Source organism: Amblyomma mixtum, chromosome 9 (assembly GCF_055824585.1).
Source record: "Amblyomma mixtum isolate Tamu chromosome 9, ASM5582458v1, whole genome shotgun sequence".
In the NCBI taxonomy this organism is placed as follows: domain Eukaryota; kingdom Metazoa; phylum Arthropoda; class Arachnida; order Ixodida; family Ixodidae; genus Amblyomma; species Amblyomma mixtum.
Window position 1 is genome coordinate 83,185,875 of NC_143020.1, and position 16,658 is coordinate 83,202,532.

Sequence of the window (16,658 nt, forward strand, 5' to 3'; positions counted from 1 at the left end):
TTAAGGTACCCATGCATGTCGCTTTTCTGTGCACTATGACTTGACACATTTCTCGACGCAGTTCTGACGTAATTAACCAGTCCTGGCTAAAAACACGTACATCTACACGGCTCCTCTTTGCATCACATGGCAAGAACGCCTTGAACGCAGACAGCAGTCACCCAACTCACCAAGGACACTGTGTTTTTCCTGTTCACTTCCGCCAATGTCTCTGTTGTGAATGTCTTCCACCGCCCCTGAGCCTCCTCGGGAAGATCTGTCAGAAAAGGCAAGCGAATACACCACGCTGAAAGCTCTACAGTTGTGCAGCTGAGCACAGACAATGAAAGATGCTGCTTGAAAGGAAGGAATGACAAAGAGGAAATATGAAAACAGAGGCATGCAAAATGACCCTTCCAAAACTTCATTACAGGAAGAATTATGCATCAAGTGTGATTACACATGCAGCCCTCATGTTCTGATGCAACGGAAGGCGCATAAGCCCTACCTAAATAAAGACTGCCCAGAAGACTGCTCATCATATTAGCCAGCTTTCTGAAATGCAGGCATTCTGTGAAGTCTTAACAAAAGGCGGTATTTCTATATCACTTTCATGTTTTTTTGTGTTTACTCACTTTAGATGGCAAACACTGCTTCCGATATTTTCGTTCTACGCTATTGTGGCCATATTGCAATTCTTAGTCCCTACTCTAATTGCGCTGTCAACCCCACCGGTCCCCTTAAATCCCCACTCCCCTATTCCCAAATGTAGAGTGTACAAAAAGAGAAGCGAACAGAATAGGGTACCTTTTAACCGTTCCCGGACAATTTCAGAGTTGTTACCACCGTCGGCAGCTGCTACGATGTCGTTGACTATTTTTGTCAAGTGGCCCATGTAGCCTCGCCTATGTTTTCCCGGTTGAGATCTGCAAGCCAGCACAACAACTCTTCTCAGCACCAGCCTTTCAAGCAAAGGCACAGTTCCTCAATTTCAATTAATGGTGCAAAGCATGACTTTGTGTGATGATCTCAAGGCTACTTATTAAGCAAAGCAGCTGAAAGGAAGACAAAGCATAACAAACAGCTGCAGAATTTCTGTGGCTTTCTTAAAGCCCTGAACACTAGTGCTCAATTCCTCAGTGTGTCTCTCTAGGTGTTGCTGGTTACGCTTAAGTGCAGCGGCACAAGGTTGCACTTAAAAAAGGACAGTGAGGATATTAAGTGCAGCGGCACAAGGTTGCACTTAAAAAAGGACAGTGAGGATAACTGCAAGTAAGCTTACACCAAACAATGCAACAACTTCACACCAACATCAATTTGTGCTCAGTGTCTCTTTTAGGTGGTGCTGGTTACACTTAAATGCAGCGGAACATTGTTACACTTAAAAAAAAGCAGTGAAGGTGGCATAAATAAAAGTGGGCTTTGAACTATAAATGGACCACTGAAAGTTGTGTAAGGCTTTGGATAGACAAAACCACCGCCACAAAATACAAGACAGAAGAAGTGAAGTGGCATGCGACTCAACTGTTCGAGAGTGTTGGCGTCCCAGGCGTCCAGGCACCGCTGGACCAGGGTGCAGGCGCCCAGTAGCTGGTCGAGCAGTGGGTGCACCTTGTTGCCCTCCTGGTCGAGCGAGTGGGCTGAGCTGATCACCGAGCTGACCAGCTGCGCCACTTGCGTGTGCAGGAAGTTGTTCCACGAGTACTCGAAGAACAGGTCCTGTGCACGGGACGACGACACGACACCATTCCTCCGAGAATCCCGCCCCCTTGTATAGTACCCCGAGCTCGTGCTAGCAGCCGGCGCAAAGGTGGTTATTGGCACAAGCATATTTCCTTTCTTTTACAATAAGAGTGGGAAACATCGTCCTTTTAAAAGTTGCCACTAGGGCCCATATCCTGGAAGTGCCCACTAAGTGGACGTGTTTATTTTTGTCTATGCTGATTGGGTGGAGCCATTCATGCCGAAATGACAGCTGCGTGACAAAAGCTGACACATCTTTCCTGTTGCATGATCTCGGCTGAAACTGCACTTCTCAACTGCATCAACAACTGTAGTGAAAAACGCATATTGCAAATTACTTCCAATTAGATGACAGTGTCTCAAAACGAAAAGAGGCATTTGTGTTTGATTCAAAGGTGGTGGAAACTTCGATGCCACTAACGTAATCTGGAATAGCAGCGGTGACGTCTGTTGCTTTTTAGAGCAAAAGAACGTATCTAGTTTTAGCTTCATCCATTTAGACGTGCCCACTTAGTGCACACTTCAAAACACACAAGGCCAGGATTAATAACAAAAAAAAGAGACAAATGAATTGCTCCCACTAAAGTATTGCTCACTCCAATTCCTACACCTAGGAGAAAACGATGTTTCCTAGCAGCTTCCTTCCCATGCTCTGACAACAATGACGGCAGATTAAGAGGATCATCCTCACCAGGATTATGGGCAAGGCTCCCAGCTCAGCCAGCTTTTTGTTCACATCTTCGTTGTTGGAGTTGATGAGGGCGTTCACCAGGTGGCACACCTCCAGACGCGTCTGCCCCAGCGGCGGGTCCAGCACGCCAAACGTCGTCGTCCAGCACAGTTTCTGTCGGTCAGAGCAGACACCCACCCCGTTTGCCCCTACACAACCTTCACAGCAGGGCAGAAGACGAGTTATCATGACCATGTCGACACCCATGGTCTAGGAAAGTCGAAATCCGAGACACTCAGAGTTGGATACAATTCAAACAAAGTGCCAGATGCCCTTCGAAGCAGGTCATCTAAACAAAGACACCAACTCCTTGTTCTGACGTGGCAGCTAGTCGCCTTGCGAACTCTGACATCACCATCACCACAACAGGTCACTGTCACTGGCTGGAGGGCTTCCTTTGCCACTGCGCTCTTGAACTGTATCCAACCATAGTAAATGCTTTGCAAGGGAAACAGGTAAAAATGACAACAAACTAGAAAAGCACCCACAGTGGACAAGACATCTGTAGTCAAGTCTCATCTTGTGTGCTCCTTTTTTTTTACTCCTTCACTGTTTTGACTGATTTCATCAGCCAACTTTTGTTCCATCCAAGAGTAAGCATTGCAGCCTTGATTTGACCGTCATATACTACTCTGGGGCTAACGTCCTGCAATAAGTTCACTCGACTATGCTGCACAGCCAGACAGGGAATTTCGAAAGATGCTAGACCCAGATAACGTGATTTGTGCATAGTTATCACATCAATGCCAATGGTTACAGCTGTGAACCCAAACCAACTGATAGACAAGATACATACAGGGAGGGGGAAAGGCAGGGATGTTAACCAGAAAGTATTCCGGTTGGCTACCCTGCACTGGGGAAGGCAATGAGGGGATTAAAGAGAGAAGAGAGAAGGAACGGGAAGCACAGTCACAATCTGTCAATCAGGGCAGTCTCTCTCAAAAAACAAAACAGTGCCTTTTAAGCCTTGATGGCCGTCGACTGTTGTGGCCACGGGCCGAGGATCTTGGCCTCTGTGGAAGGGCGAGGATCAAAGCGGTCCAGAGCACAACGCAGCCTACGTCTTTCGTTCACAAAGACAGGGCACTCACACAAGAGGTGAGTGATGATTGTCTCTTCACAGGCACAGTTTACACAAGGGCTGTCGGCCATCGCAATCCGGAAATCATACTGATTTGTGAAGGCAATGCCGAGCCATAGACGAGACAGTAAAGTTACCACACCAACTAACTTATTAATAAGAGAGGGACATGACAAGGCTAATGTTGTAACCTAAATCTGAGTAAAAACCAGGCTGCCAGTAGTTAACCCGGTTTGCGGAACACACAACAACAGGGCTTGGCTTCAAGTCGGCCCACCTGGGGAGGGTCGGTGAGCAGCTTGAGGAAGTCGGCCAGGCGGGGCAGCACGGCGGTGAGCACCCGGTTGACGCCCGTGCGCAGCCGCTCCACGTCGAGCGCCGTCATCTGCTCCGCATTCTCCGAGCGGAAGAAGATGGAGGTGAAGCAGGCAGTCTCGCTCTGCATCATGCTGGGGCCGCCGCCTCCGCCGGGACCCCCGCCATTGGGGCCGTCCGCGTTGTTGCTGTTCTGCTGCTGCTGGCCTGCGAGGCTGCGCGGAGGAACAGAGGCGCGTTCATTCCATTCTTACCCCTGCTTCTTAACAGCAGATAGAGTTTAACAAGTCAGGTAAACAGTAAATGGCGCCCTTTTCACTTTCTTTTCCATAGTTCAACGCGTGGACTGGCTACATTCAGATACTGATAGACATGGACCTCGTGTTAATTCCACAAGTGGGCTTTCCCACACACCACACGCGATGCGGACAAGATAGCCGACCGCCTGCTCCAAACAAGAACAATGTGAAAACCAGAGTCACACACCAGTGGCTCTTGTCCTGTCGCCTTCAAAACACCTCCAGCAGGAGGTCTGCAGCCTTGCCCTGGTCAACTATGATTTGTGGGAAAGCCCACTTGAGGAATTTCCCAAGGGGCATACGAAGGGGGGCCACCAAGTTGAGGCATTACCGACAGGGCAAGTACCGACAGGGCAAGCGATCACATAAAATCCTGTCTACTGCATGGTGCATTGTTAGTGAACAGCACAATATGGATGAAAGACGAAGAGAAGACCCCACAGACAAGCGTTTACTAATAAATGAAAGTTTATTAAGAAAGCCATGGATAACATACACTCAATCTGGATAATATAGACTCAAGCCAGGAGCGCATGCGCTTCCCCAACATGATACAGAATGCGTCACTGATGGGAATCCAGGTACAGTCTTTGTCAAAAGTAACCAGGCTGCATGGTTTGCTTCTAGCTCGTACAGTGGAGCCCTTACAGCTTCCCTGAAGCTGAAATGGTCGCAAAAGGTAAGGACTGGGGGTCTTCTTACCTTCCAATAACTTTTGGTCTTTAGGAAAGCTACAAGGGCTCCACCATACAAGCTAGAAGCAAACCATGCAGCCTGGTTACTTTTGAAAAAGACTGTACATAATTTTGCAGCCATGGATAAGGACAGAAGGAGTGCTCACGCCCATGTTGCTTTTCTTGTGAATTTGTATCATGTTGGGGAATCCCATGCGCTCCTGGTTGTAGATTGAGTGCATATTATTAATGTCTTTTTCAATAAACTTTCAGTTGGCAGTAAGCGCACATCCGTGAGGTCTTCCCTTTGTCCTTCATCTGCTTTGCACTGTACCACCTGCAGTGGTGTACCAACTAACTCAACTGTCCGTTTTGTTGCTAGAGAAAAAGCACCACTTATTTGGCACACTTATTCGCTGCAGGAGCAACACTGTACAAGCACAGAACACCGAGCGAAACGAAAGGAGGTCGACCTCGCGCTCACCCCTGCTTCCTGAATTCCAGCAGCGAGAGAAGCACCGAGATGCCGTTGACGAAGACCGACTCGCACGTCCGGTCGCCCGAGAACATGTGCTCCAGCATGTCTGCCACAGTCTCCGTCCTGGGGGAGGGTGGAAAAAAAAGAGAGAAAGTGAACGCAGAGCTCAGCAAACGTAACTAACAACCAGCTCAAGAAAAACAACTTTACTACAAAAAAAAAAAAATGAATAGCTTCACTGAATCGGCCTGAAACAGGGAGCTGTGGCCACGTTGGGCTCAGCGTCTATTCCGTTGGCTTCCTCCTCAGTTTGAAAGAAATAAATATGAAACAGCAACTGATTCAGGTCCCACAATTTAAGTCAAATGCATCTGCAGGTAAACTGCCCCTGCCCTCCAGTAGGCTACTGCGATGTGCTGCCAAAGCAAAACACAGCTAAAAAGATGAAAGTATTCAAAGTGGATTATGCAAAAGTGTATGAGTGCTTAGGAGGAAAAAAAAACAAAACACCAACGTTGCAAATAACTAGAGAACACATTATGAATGATGAAGGCAGTGATAAAAACACCACCACAATTATTACAACAGCAGTGAAAAAAAAAAAAAAAATTGCTTATTCAAATGACTACAAGACATTCTATTGAGGGCAGCTACTTTGCAACCCTTAGGAATCTCCATGTGCGCCTCATGGCCTTAAGTTACTTTTCATCATCACTGGCCGCACATGACTGGATTGGATTGGAGAAACTTTATTGATCTCAAAAATCAATGGGGCGGGATGAATGGCCCCCTAACGAAGGGCAACCTTTCCCACCCAGTCCGCAAGCTTGGCTTGCGTTTTCTTGTCAGGCTCCCTCAGGAGCTTTAGCCAGGCCTCCCGGGAGGGAGCCGGTAGAAGGTCTTTTGGAGGTGGATTTTCCTTACAGCCCCATAGGATGTGTTCGTCTGTTGCTATGTTACCGCAGTGTAAGCAGTTGGGATTGATGGGTTGTGTGGTAATCTTAGACAAGCGTTCACAGCGGTTGCTTATATGGCCACCAGGTGTCGCTACCAGTTACGTAGTCTCGCACTGCTCAAACATCTGTGATGGACACTTTCATGCTATGGCCAGAGAGCAGTCTTCTCTCTTATTACTGTTGCTCACCGTCACCTCATACAAAAACGCAGTCAGTAGCTCTAGGCGCAGAATTAGCAAGCTCCCTATCCCTGCTTCGGATACCTAGCCCTGCTACTAAGAACAGCTGACGACTCGCAGACTGACGTCTCAACGAGCTGATCCACTCATAACTAAAGCTGATAAAAAGTGAAAGAAAGAAAATTCACAGGGTCACGGAATTCCACTATGCATTGGCAATGCATTAGTATTAGTACTACCATGAGCATTAGTATTCACATTAGCAGCTGTTGACGCCTTTAAGAGACATGACATCACTTCCAGTTCATGATTGGATTGGACTAAAAATAAGAAAAATAGGTTTAAGACCAGTGTTCCCCTTAACTCAAGCCAACGAGTGAATTTCGTGACCGGCGATGCATTTGGCCCCATAAGGCTTCTAATAGTAATGGATTAATGATACTAAGAACAGCTGATAGAAGATGACGTTCTTATCAGTCTGACAAAAACTCACTGCCCCATTAGCCCACCACTGTCTCGCAATATCGCTACTCTTATCGCAGCGACAGCTACAGGCCGGTGAATGCTGTCCGACAGAAGTCAACGGTCTTGCCAGCAACGTGCAACTGTCACAGCGGTCGGGCAGAGCACGCGGACAAAGCCCTTCAAGTCCAGACATGAAACGGACTCACGACTCGAGCGACTCCAGCAGTGGGTCCGTGGGCGCCTTCTCCTGGAGCAGGGACATCTGCTCCCTGCTCAGCTTGATCATCTCGCACAGGGCCTCCGCGGCATTGCTGTGCTTCTCCTCGCTGCACGCAGGGTCGATGAGCGCCACCAGCTGCTGCACCACCTTCGCACTGTCCAGCCACTGCACCACAGGAGACACGTGAGAACACTGGGCAACGGTCGTCGCTTCTTGTGTTAGTTTAAAATAAGAATAACTTCACTTGTGACGTTCTCATACCCCACCTCTTGACTACAGTAATGACAAACACACGGGGATTCTTTACAGAAACAGTAGCTGGGCATGAGTCTTCCTGTTTCCTCGGTGGTTGATGACAATACTGAAGATTTGGGCCTTACAATACTCTGTGGTCGGTCTTTCAATATTCCAGGACCCCGCTGGCCTTCGCCGTTGCTGTCTTGACCCTCGCCACTGGCATAATCTGAGTGCTTGGGTCGGAGTCAGTCAGGAGGGCCTCCCACTACTCTAGACTAGGGCTAGTTATCCTGGGTAGTAAAGGGCTTTTTTCACAGCCCCAGGTGAGGTGGTACGTCGTGGTGTAACCCCCCACACCACACTCACTCTCTCACTATCTATTCGGCCACATTTTATGATACATAGCTCTGCTTGGGTAGGTGTCTGTTTGCGGTCGCCTCAGCGCGGTGGCTTGCTCTCTGCTGAGGTGTCCACCGGAGCTGAGTACTTCTCGCGCACTCCCAATAATACCTTCATTGCCTGAAGCTCCAAATCTCTCTCTCCCCCACCGCCTATGCTCTCTTTTTTTTTCTGAAATCACTAAGTTTACTACTACTACTACTACTACTACTACAAAATTCTGCATAAAACTTGCCATAACATATTCCATTATAGCCACTTAGGAACAGTGCAAGCACCCCCCCCCCCCCATTAATTTCCTTGCCTTCATATGGTCCAATTTAAAGGTGCAGCCTTCGGATATTTCTTGCAGTCACAAATAAATTCCCACAGTAAAAAAACTTGTGCAAACAAAAAACCAAAAGGGAGGGGCGGGAGGCATAGCTATCCATTTCCTACATCACTGTGACCTGACCTGCTCACTTCGTTATAAAATATGTGCAATTGTGCTTCCTTGTGTGCGGAAGTCTGGCTAACTCTGATCCTCCTCGTATCGAAGCGTGGTTCAAAGCGGCGACATGTAATTCAACCAAGTGCTCCACCTGTGTGATGGATGCCCGGAGCGCTTCGCTGTCGGTGCAGGCGACAAACTTTAGGAGCAAGTCCATGATGGCCGAGGTCTCAATGTGCTTCAGCAGCAGGGGAACAAAGTTCTCCTTCTGCATGCACACATAGAACATCTGCAACGAAACGACAGGCCACAAGTGTCAAGCGCACAGCCTCAGGAACAGACATGTTGCATACTGTCCATCTGTCGTGCGCCTTGAATGTGTACTTCGCTTTGTACGTGTCACATGCCTTGTAATGTTGCATAGTATCCATGTGCCATATGCTCCAAACGAGACATACTTGGCTTTCTAAGCAGCGCAGTTTTGCACTCAATGAAGCAGGCCTGAGTGAAGTACCACATAAACTCCTGTAAGGGCCGCACCTTTCTTTCTTTTTTTAATTTCGGGAGTGAATTGTGTAGGTGTGGTTCATACATGAATTTAAAAAAAAAAACATTTTTTTCTAAATTATCTAGCTCAAAACCGGGGGTAGTGACCCATACACGAGTGCGACCCTTACACGAGATTAAAAGGCAAGTTCTTAAGTTTATGACATAAATCTGCCTAAGTGCAACCCTACGACCATGCAACTAAGATACAGAGCTTTCTCAAGATCATGGCTAAGCAAAAAAAAAAAATATGTATACCAGTCAAGGGACTGAACTTGGGACTCGAGAGATCATCAAGGAGTTGCACTAAAATAATGTTAAGACCAGAACAGCAAACACAGAGAAGGGCTGAGTGATGTCATCCAATAGATTTGAGGAAAACCCTTCAAATGAACCAAGATTCCCACGAAAAGTTACACGGGATGTGTGCATTTCCTCTGAGGTTAAGTGGTTTGGGCTTGGCTGAATAAAAATCTGTCACTCTGTACCAAAGTCAAGCAAACAACAGAAACAAAGGTGCCCCTCAAACCAGTGAAGACGCGAGAGGCCCCCTCACCGAGTCTGCCCTCCGCGAGATGAGGATGCTGGCCGTCTTGGTGAAGAAGCTGGCCAGCAGAGGGTTGAGCGGAGGCTCGTTGTCGAGGAAGCCGAGCAGCTTGGCCATCAACGTCTCACTCCTAACCAGCGTGTCGTTGATCTGAGGCACATCCGAGGTGAGGATCTCACAGGCTATGTTCGGGTACCTTCAGGGCAGGCAGGAAGGGAAGCAAGATGAAAAAAAAAAAAAAAAAAAAATGAGAATGACAGCGTATCACACTTCCAAGGATTGGTACAAGCACGAAATGTTTGCAGCGGCCAGACAGCAGTATGTGGCGCTGCATGACACTTGTCTGTTTTATACCTGCAACATGGATGTTATTATCAGATTTAGCTCCATGAAGCTTCATTCTTCCACGATTAAGCTGTCTAGCACACACGAGTTTCCAACCTATGCAAGAGCTAATTTGAGCTGGCAACTAGAAACCTCAAAGTCTGATTCACTTTCGGCAAACCTGCTCCCGGAACCAAAAACTTGCAAAAAAAATACCTAGGTGAATCACACTTCTTAAACAATTCATAATGTGCAACACCAGCAGACAACAAAAGCTATCAAGGAGCTGATGTTTACAGAACAAAGTACTGCACTCTATTAATATCTCAATGCGACGTTGGCAAAAAGCAGAGGTATTTCTCATCTACTGCTTCTGAAGACTGGAAGCCCGGGAAACAACCACACAAAATTAAATTACAACAGACGCAAGAGCCAACATGCGTGGCTACAGCCTCATTTACATGAACCCGTCAGCAGTGGGTAGAGTCTGGGGATCGAGTGGAGCAAGATGAGCCCAGCTCTACCACTGTATGTTTACATGAACTCTATTTCAGCGAGTCGAGACTGGTTCAACTGCAGCGACGCCAAGCGTTGAGCAGTGCCGCGGGAGAGGGCAGTGGCAGCCTTCAAGATTGCGACATGCCTCCACTGTCTTGGAGCCACGACGGCGCAAGCAAAAACAGGTTCGCATTTATCATCTCCCCTCCCACTAACCTGACTCTTCGACTCGATCCGGTTTACATGCTATCGGCCATTGGGGTCGAGCGAGTCAACCCACCCCCTGCAACGGAGTTGAATGGACTCGCACCCTCGACTACCGGACCCGACTCTGCGGAGTTTACAGGAACCCAGTAACCAGTTTTCAACTCAACTCCTTAACTCAACCCCGTCATGTAAACGTCACTGATGTGTACTGGTGCTGTGTATGCACATACCAAGGTTGTGCACATCAGCGGCATGCTCGGGAAGAAGGGGGGGCCTGCTGTGTAGGAATGTGGATATCAACTACCCCCTCTCTTGTTTCTCTTTTAAATGACTCTGATTACAACGAGTAACAGCGTCCCTCAAAGTTGACCACTCAGTGCCTTATACCCTGTACTTAAACACCACTTCAGCATCTAGAGTGATTCATTTAGGTGAACAAGCAAACAAACAGGAGCATGCAACTCTGAGACACTAACACTGCATCCGAGTTTTCTTCTCCAGTATAGACAAATTATCCTGTTACCTGGTATGCATTAAAGCAAACAAAAAAAACAGTAGTGTTTTCACATAGCTAAACCAAGTAGGCGTACAAAAGCACGTGTTTAGCCTGATAGGCTCATGGCTTTGCTTTGCTGGGTCGTCGGCACATCTGGCGACGATATTAAACTCAGGTTAAGCTCTGATCGAGGATAAGCAGATCTGATCTCTTCGCGTCACAGGCAGAAGTTGGTGAAGACAAAAATGTGCAATGCACAGCGAGAGTGTGCGTTGTACTTTAACACGAGGTGTGAACAGCTGCGGCAACAGCACAGTGCTCTCGTGCAGTGGCCAGTGAAGCTGATCTCGCGCTGCCGTGGGTTCGAATCTCAGTTGAGGCAATACTTATTTTGTTTACTTATTTATTCAAGGTCAAGGCTTCAGCAGTGGCCCAGCTTTTGCAGCTTTGATCGTGAAGTAGAGCCTTCACTCTGGTCAGATGTTTAGGGGAATCCCCCAAGGTGGAGTAGATTTGTAATAAGGCAGCAATTACTCATTTACATCCACTCGAGCGCAGCCATATGGCTACAAAAGAACGCTATACAGCTTTCGAAGAAACCTCGCAGTTATAGAAAAATTTGTCCTGGTCCAGGGTTCGAACCTGGGACCTCACCTGCCCCTACACCCTACACATATCAGCCTGCATGCCTATGAACCACAGAGAACAGAAGAACACTCACTTGTATCTCAACTTTTCGTCAACATCCTCAGGCGGCTCATTGGTTATCAGCTCCACGAGCTCATCCATCACCTCTGGCTTCACCAGGCTGTTCCAAGTAAGATCAGGCACACAAGTTATACACAAACACATTACACACATGCCTGAATTTAGCAATTTTTTTTTGCACTCCACAGTCACACTGCAAGCTATAAGAAATGCAGCAATGAAAGAGCCTTGATTCCCATTAGCTCTACCGGTTTCTGTACAACGCACCAAGATTCCAGTGCACGGACATTTCAGCTTTTTGCTGACATCACGGTGCAGTAGCTTTGGCTGGGCACCGAACCCTGGACCTTGTGCCGAGTAGCTGAACGCCTTTAGTGCTCAGCCACGGCGGAATTTTTGAAATTACCGTGACGCCACTACACAAAGGGTGCCCACCCACTTGTGTATGACCACTGAGCAAAAGGTGAACAAAGCTATACATACCGGTTCTCCAAAGACTGAAATGCGTGCCATTAACGCACAAAGCACAAAATGGATCACATTGATTCATGACAAGGCCTCAGCTAAACACGACTGATTACTTACACAATTACATAAAATTTGCAAAGCTATGCAAAGTCTGAGACCACCTGCTTCCAACTGGGGGCTGTAACAACATGGCTGCCGTACCAATCATGGAAATGCCAAAACATATTCACAGCAGTGACATGCAGTCAGTGATAATCATTTGACGAGTTGAAAAGTGTGCTTCTTATTAAAGGACATCTGCTTGTACCTGGGGGTTAAGGATAGATACGCAGTTTTTATGGTCTTCCATGAAAGAAAAATGTGACATATGATGTGAACAATTCTGTGTCAAGCAACATTTAAGAAAAAAAAAAAGCAGCTACGATAGCTTTGATGTGCAATTTTTTTCACTGGAACACACCTAATACCTGTGTTATGCAGGCGTAAGAAATAACATCAAGTGCATCTGGCGAACAAAGATTGAATCGCATTTCATGTGCATCTATTACATCTGCGATTCAGTGAGTTTGCTGCTATTCATTCGCCCATGGTAAGCGCACTCACATTCCGAATGAGTGTAGCAGCATATTCACTATCAAAAGAAACTTATTAATATTACTCAAACAAGGCATGTTTAAAGTATTTTCACAGTGACAAGTTCAATTTTTGAAATATTTCAGATTGATAGTACTTGCCTAGTTCATCGCCATATCAGCTGCTCTACCTACTTACCTAGCAAAAGCATCGTGGTCTACACTACAGTTCTAATATTACATGTGAGCACTACTGATAAGACATTTTGAACTTGTTAGCGAAGTTTTGTGTTCAAATAAAAATTATCGCAGCTTTCAGCCACTGTCATCATGAAGGATTATAATGACATAAAACTGAAATGAGAGGAAGCAGCTGCAAAAATACTATTTAATAAACTTAAGGCAATAAGCATTTATTTTAATTAGCAGCGTTCATGCGAAACAAGTATAAACCACACAAAGGAAAGCATATCTAAGGGTTCTACAGTAGTTAGCTAAGGGTCAACCAAGCTCTACTTGAATTGTGTTAAGCATTTCTGATAAGATATAGAGCTGTGCTTAGTTTTGGCTGCTACAAAAATAATCCACAAAAGCTCCACTGCATTTTCTGGTGAAATTTACACACAGAGAAATTAACAATGATGACATAAACCACAAAAAGTTATTTATACACTTCACTTCTTCAAGTTACAGGTCTTGTTAGAGGTCTCTACAAGGAGACGCCTATATCTCACTTTCTGCAATTTTAAGAACATCACAAGTAAAAAATATTAGGCACAAAATTATTGAACATTCTGACATGCAATGCAGATTAAAACGGTTGCATTTTCAAACTGTATACCATGAACTAACATCTTTCTGGATTAAATATTCCTGTAGACTACTCCCTAAAAATGACCACCTATTGTTTTTATTTCCAACAAAACCAAATTACACCAGTGCACACTAGAGCAAGCACAAAAACATGCCGGTACAATGCAACTTACAATTCTATGAGGCGCTTTGTTTGCGCCTTGCATTCTTGAAGAATGTCTTCTTCATCCATCAACTCCTTCAACGTCACATTCTTGAAAACAAAGAAAGAACACAATGCAGTGGAACGTCATTGTACTCCTCGCAATTTTTGCAAGAAATGTTTACCACAAAGCGCACTTCATCTTATCAGCATGGCAAACTGCGTAAACTCAATAGAGGAAGCGTCACATACAGACGTCATAAGATCACGCATTACAAGAGGTGGTAAGTCAAAACAAGCGACGAAATGATTATGCTGAACACAAATGCAGCAGGGAAAAAAATGGAGAACTAAACTGCGTATTCAACACAACAATGAAACAACAATATAAACCAAGGTGTTAACGACCACGATAACCCAAAGTTTTGCCTTTGACCCTTGCTTGGTGGTTAAAAGTCTGCATTAGCAGCATAACTGAACCCCGAGCAGCTTTCGCCAGCTGCTGAATATTTCGCAACACGGCTATCAAAGAACGGAGGTGTTCTGCAAACGTTTGCCTTTCTTTCTTTCTATTTATTCCTTTCCGTTACAGAAAGCCTCAGGACTACATCTTCCACAAATGCATGCCGGCAACAAGATACTGCAATGTCTATCACTATAGAATCAAACAAAACAAAAAATGCGCAGTGAAACCATTACCTACATGTGCGTTTTATGGGGAAACCAACCGCACACACATAGCTCAAAATAAGCCCGGAGTAGCATAACATGTCACTCCAACTGTTTTTGCGTTTCACTTGACGGGAACTCGACTTGTGACAGGTTAAGTGCTGCCACCTGTTAAGCATTTGGTAAAAAACAAAACCACCAACCTCCTTGCTGAGCAGAGTTTCCACATGGGATGTGGTGATCAAGTTGAACTTCCAGAACATGTTGACGGCTTCAACATGCAAACAGCAAACAGAAACAGATGACACACCAGTTATTACGTACTGGCCAAATGGCTGCAATTAAAACTAGACACGGGGAGCGTGGCCCTGATAAAAGGTACACGTATTGCACATTCTCTCCACAGCGGTACACTTTTGTGACGCGTTTCCATATCTGCACACGTTGGCAGTTTTCCAATTGCAACGCAGATACCGGTATGCCAGGTGAAACCTCCATGTCAAATATAGCACACTGCATAAACAGTTCATATCCAAACTTTGTGAGCATGAACATGGTACACTTCTTTTGACACGAAACATGAAAGACTGCTACTGCAATGCAATTTTATTTTTCCATCCAATGTTTTACAATCTTAACTGCTGGTTAGAGCATACAAAAAATTGCGAAATCAAGAGGTACAAAGTGCCGGTAATTTGCTTAAGGACTTCAAGCACACTTTATCGCAAAACCTACCTCTCGCCACAGAGGGGTAGGCGGCGCAAAGTAATTCACTCGACACTAGGTTAGACGCGGCTTTCCACATGGCAAAACACGCCCGCCTAGTACGATCACTTTTCCAACTCACGAAGCGCGCACTCACGAAGGTCTTTCTTTTCTACAAAAAACGGTACAGGGGCGGACCGCAAACCATTTTTTTTCTTGCTCTTTTCAAAACGGAAGCGATAACGAGACACTACTACGAGCGACGCTACGAGCGCTGACGGCAAAACCCAGAACTGGTTAGCGACCGCGTGAGGAGATCCCCCCGCTGACGGTGCCAGGGCATAAAATAGCTCCGCCAATTTTGCTTTAAATACGCTATGTTAGCGGCAAGGCGCGATATCCGATGATGTCACCCGGAGCAGCTGTCACTCGTTTGGGACAAGACCAAGTTGAGAGTGGCGGGAGTCGAACCGTTGCGACAGCGCTCAAACGGGTGATAAGATTACGGGGCGGACCGGCGTGATATCTGCGCAGGAGGTCGATTTCTTTTTCTTTTCCCCATTATTTAGCGTCGACAAAGAGAGGCAGTTTTTGGTCGCGGATTACTTACCTGGATTCGGCGTCTCTTCCGGTTAAGAGTAGGGCGAGTGAGCTGGAAACGATGGCGGGATCCCCGTTACCACAACGAACTGAGGGCGTCTCGTCGCATTAGGAGATAGAAGAAGCGATGAGTCGAAAGCAAAAAAAATGCGCTCACAGGTTAGCACCGAGTCCAGAGTTTCACCAGAGTGTCTGAGGAGTTTAACGTACTCCCGTAGCAAACTTCGCTGCGATGACAGCTCTCGAAAGGGGGTTCACAAACACATTTCTTCCTTTCTTCACGTCCGATCACACAGCGTCTCCGAAGCACTGGATACGAGCGTCAGTTTTCGGTCGACGAACAACCGACACTCACGTTCGTTTCTTCGTACTTTTTTTATGTATCTAGTTTAGGCCTACAAAACTGCCGCTCACACTCGAAAGGAAACAAAAAAAACTCAAAGAAACGAGCTCAATCGAAAAAGTGGTTCACAAACACTAACGCACGCACTGAGCTGTGGTAGTGGCTGATTTCTTGGGAGTCGGGGAGGTTGGGGGAGGGAGTCGATTCTTCGTCCACACTTCGGAACGCTACGTCCCAGTCGTCAGCGAAAGCTACGGAAGCAGTGTAGTCCCGGGAACCACACGTTTAGCACGTCTACGGCAACGGGCCTATCGTAATTTGGCATGTGATGAAGTGACTCGAAGCGCCGTTGCATCCAAGCGATCGGTCGGCGCTAACACCTGCTTAAGGTTTAACGGGCTTAAGCGTTACAGCCGTAGGGCGCCGACGACGTTGCTCGGATGGGACGAACCGTCCTCAGAGCGGCGTAGCAAGGCGCACAGCGTCGAATCGAGCGTCCAGTCGCGGCCGAACATCTTGTCAGGCTGTTTAGTAGAAAAACGGAGCACCAGAGCACGGTCCAAAATGGCAGCCAGCGAATGTCGCTCGCACAATGTTTTCGGCACAAAGTGAGGTACGCGAGACCAAACGTTTATTTTTCATTTCTGTATTGTTCGCTCTCTGTCGCTACCCGCGTCTACCTGACTCGCGTCAAGTTCATGTAGGCTACTGAATTGGACGCACGCGTTTTCAGCAAAGTCTGTAAGAAAGAAAAGCCTGTGATTTCTCAACAATGACACTTTTAATCCAGCAGTTTCCGCACACCTAGCGCGGCCTAGTGGTACTACATCATGCT

General features: G+C 46.6%; 1 protein-coding gene across 5 annotated transcripts in view; it reads right to left on the bottom strand.

Annotated features, from left to right (window-relative positions):
• The window catches only part of fmt (phosphatase 6 regulatory subunit 1-like protein fmt), a 39,044-nt gene extending 22,537 nt beyond the window's left edge, over positions 1-16,507 (bottom strand). For 2 of the 5 annotated variants that reach the window (XM_089560635.1, XM_089560638.1), the window contains exons 1-13: positions 15,491-16,507; positions 14,379-14,446; positions 13,538-13,617; positions 11,525-11,611; positions 9,288-9,474; positions 8,337-8,474; positions 7,106-7,284; positions 5,306-5,422; positions 3,811-4,063; positions 2,414-2,566; positions 1,505-1,698; positions 787-905; positions 171-256 (exon numbers count right to left, since the gene is read on the bottom strand). In XM_089560635.1, the coding sequence (XP_089416761.1) occupies positions 171-256; positions 787-905; positions 1,505-1,698; positions 2,414-2,566; positions 3,811-4,063; positions 5,306-5,422; positions 7,106-7,284; positions 8,337-8,474; positions 9,288-9,474; positions 11,525-11,611; positions 13,538-13,617; positions 14,379-14,438 (1,653 nt within the window). In that variant the 5' untranslated portion in view covers positions 14,439-14,446; positions 15,491-16,507. The remainder of the gene's footprint in view (positions 1-170; positions 257-786; positions 906-1,504; positions 1,699-2,413; positions 2,567-3,810; positions 4,064-5,305; positions 5,423-7,105; positions 7,285-8,336; positions 8,475-9,287; positions 9,475-11,524; positions 11,612-13,537; positions 13,618-14,378; positions 14,447-15,490) is intronic. The other 3 variants (XM_089560637.1, XM_089560636.1, XM_089560634.1) reach the window with 2 other exon arrangements.
• Between the last annotated feature and the right edge of the window lie 151 nt (positions 16,508-16,658).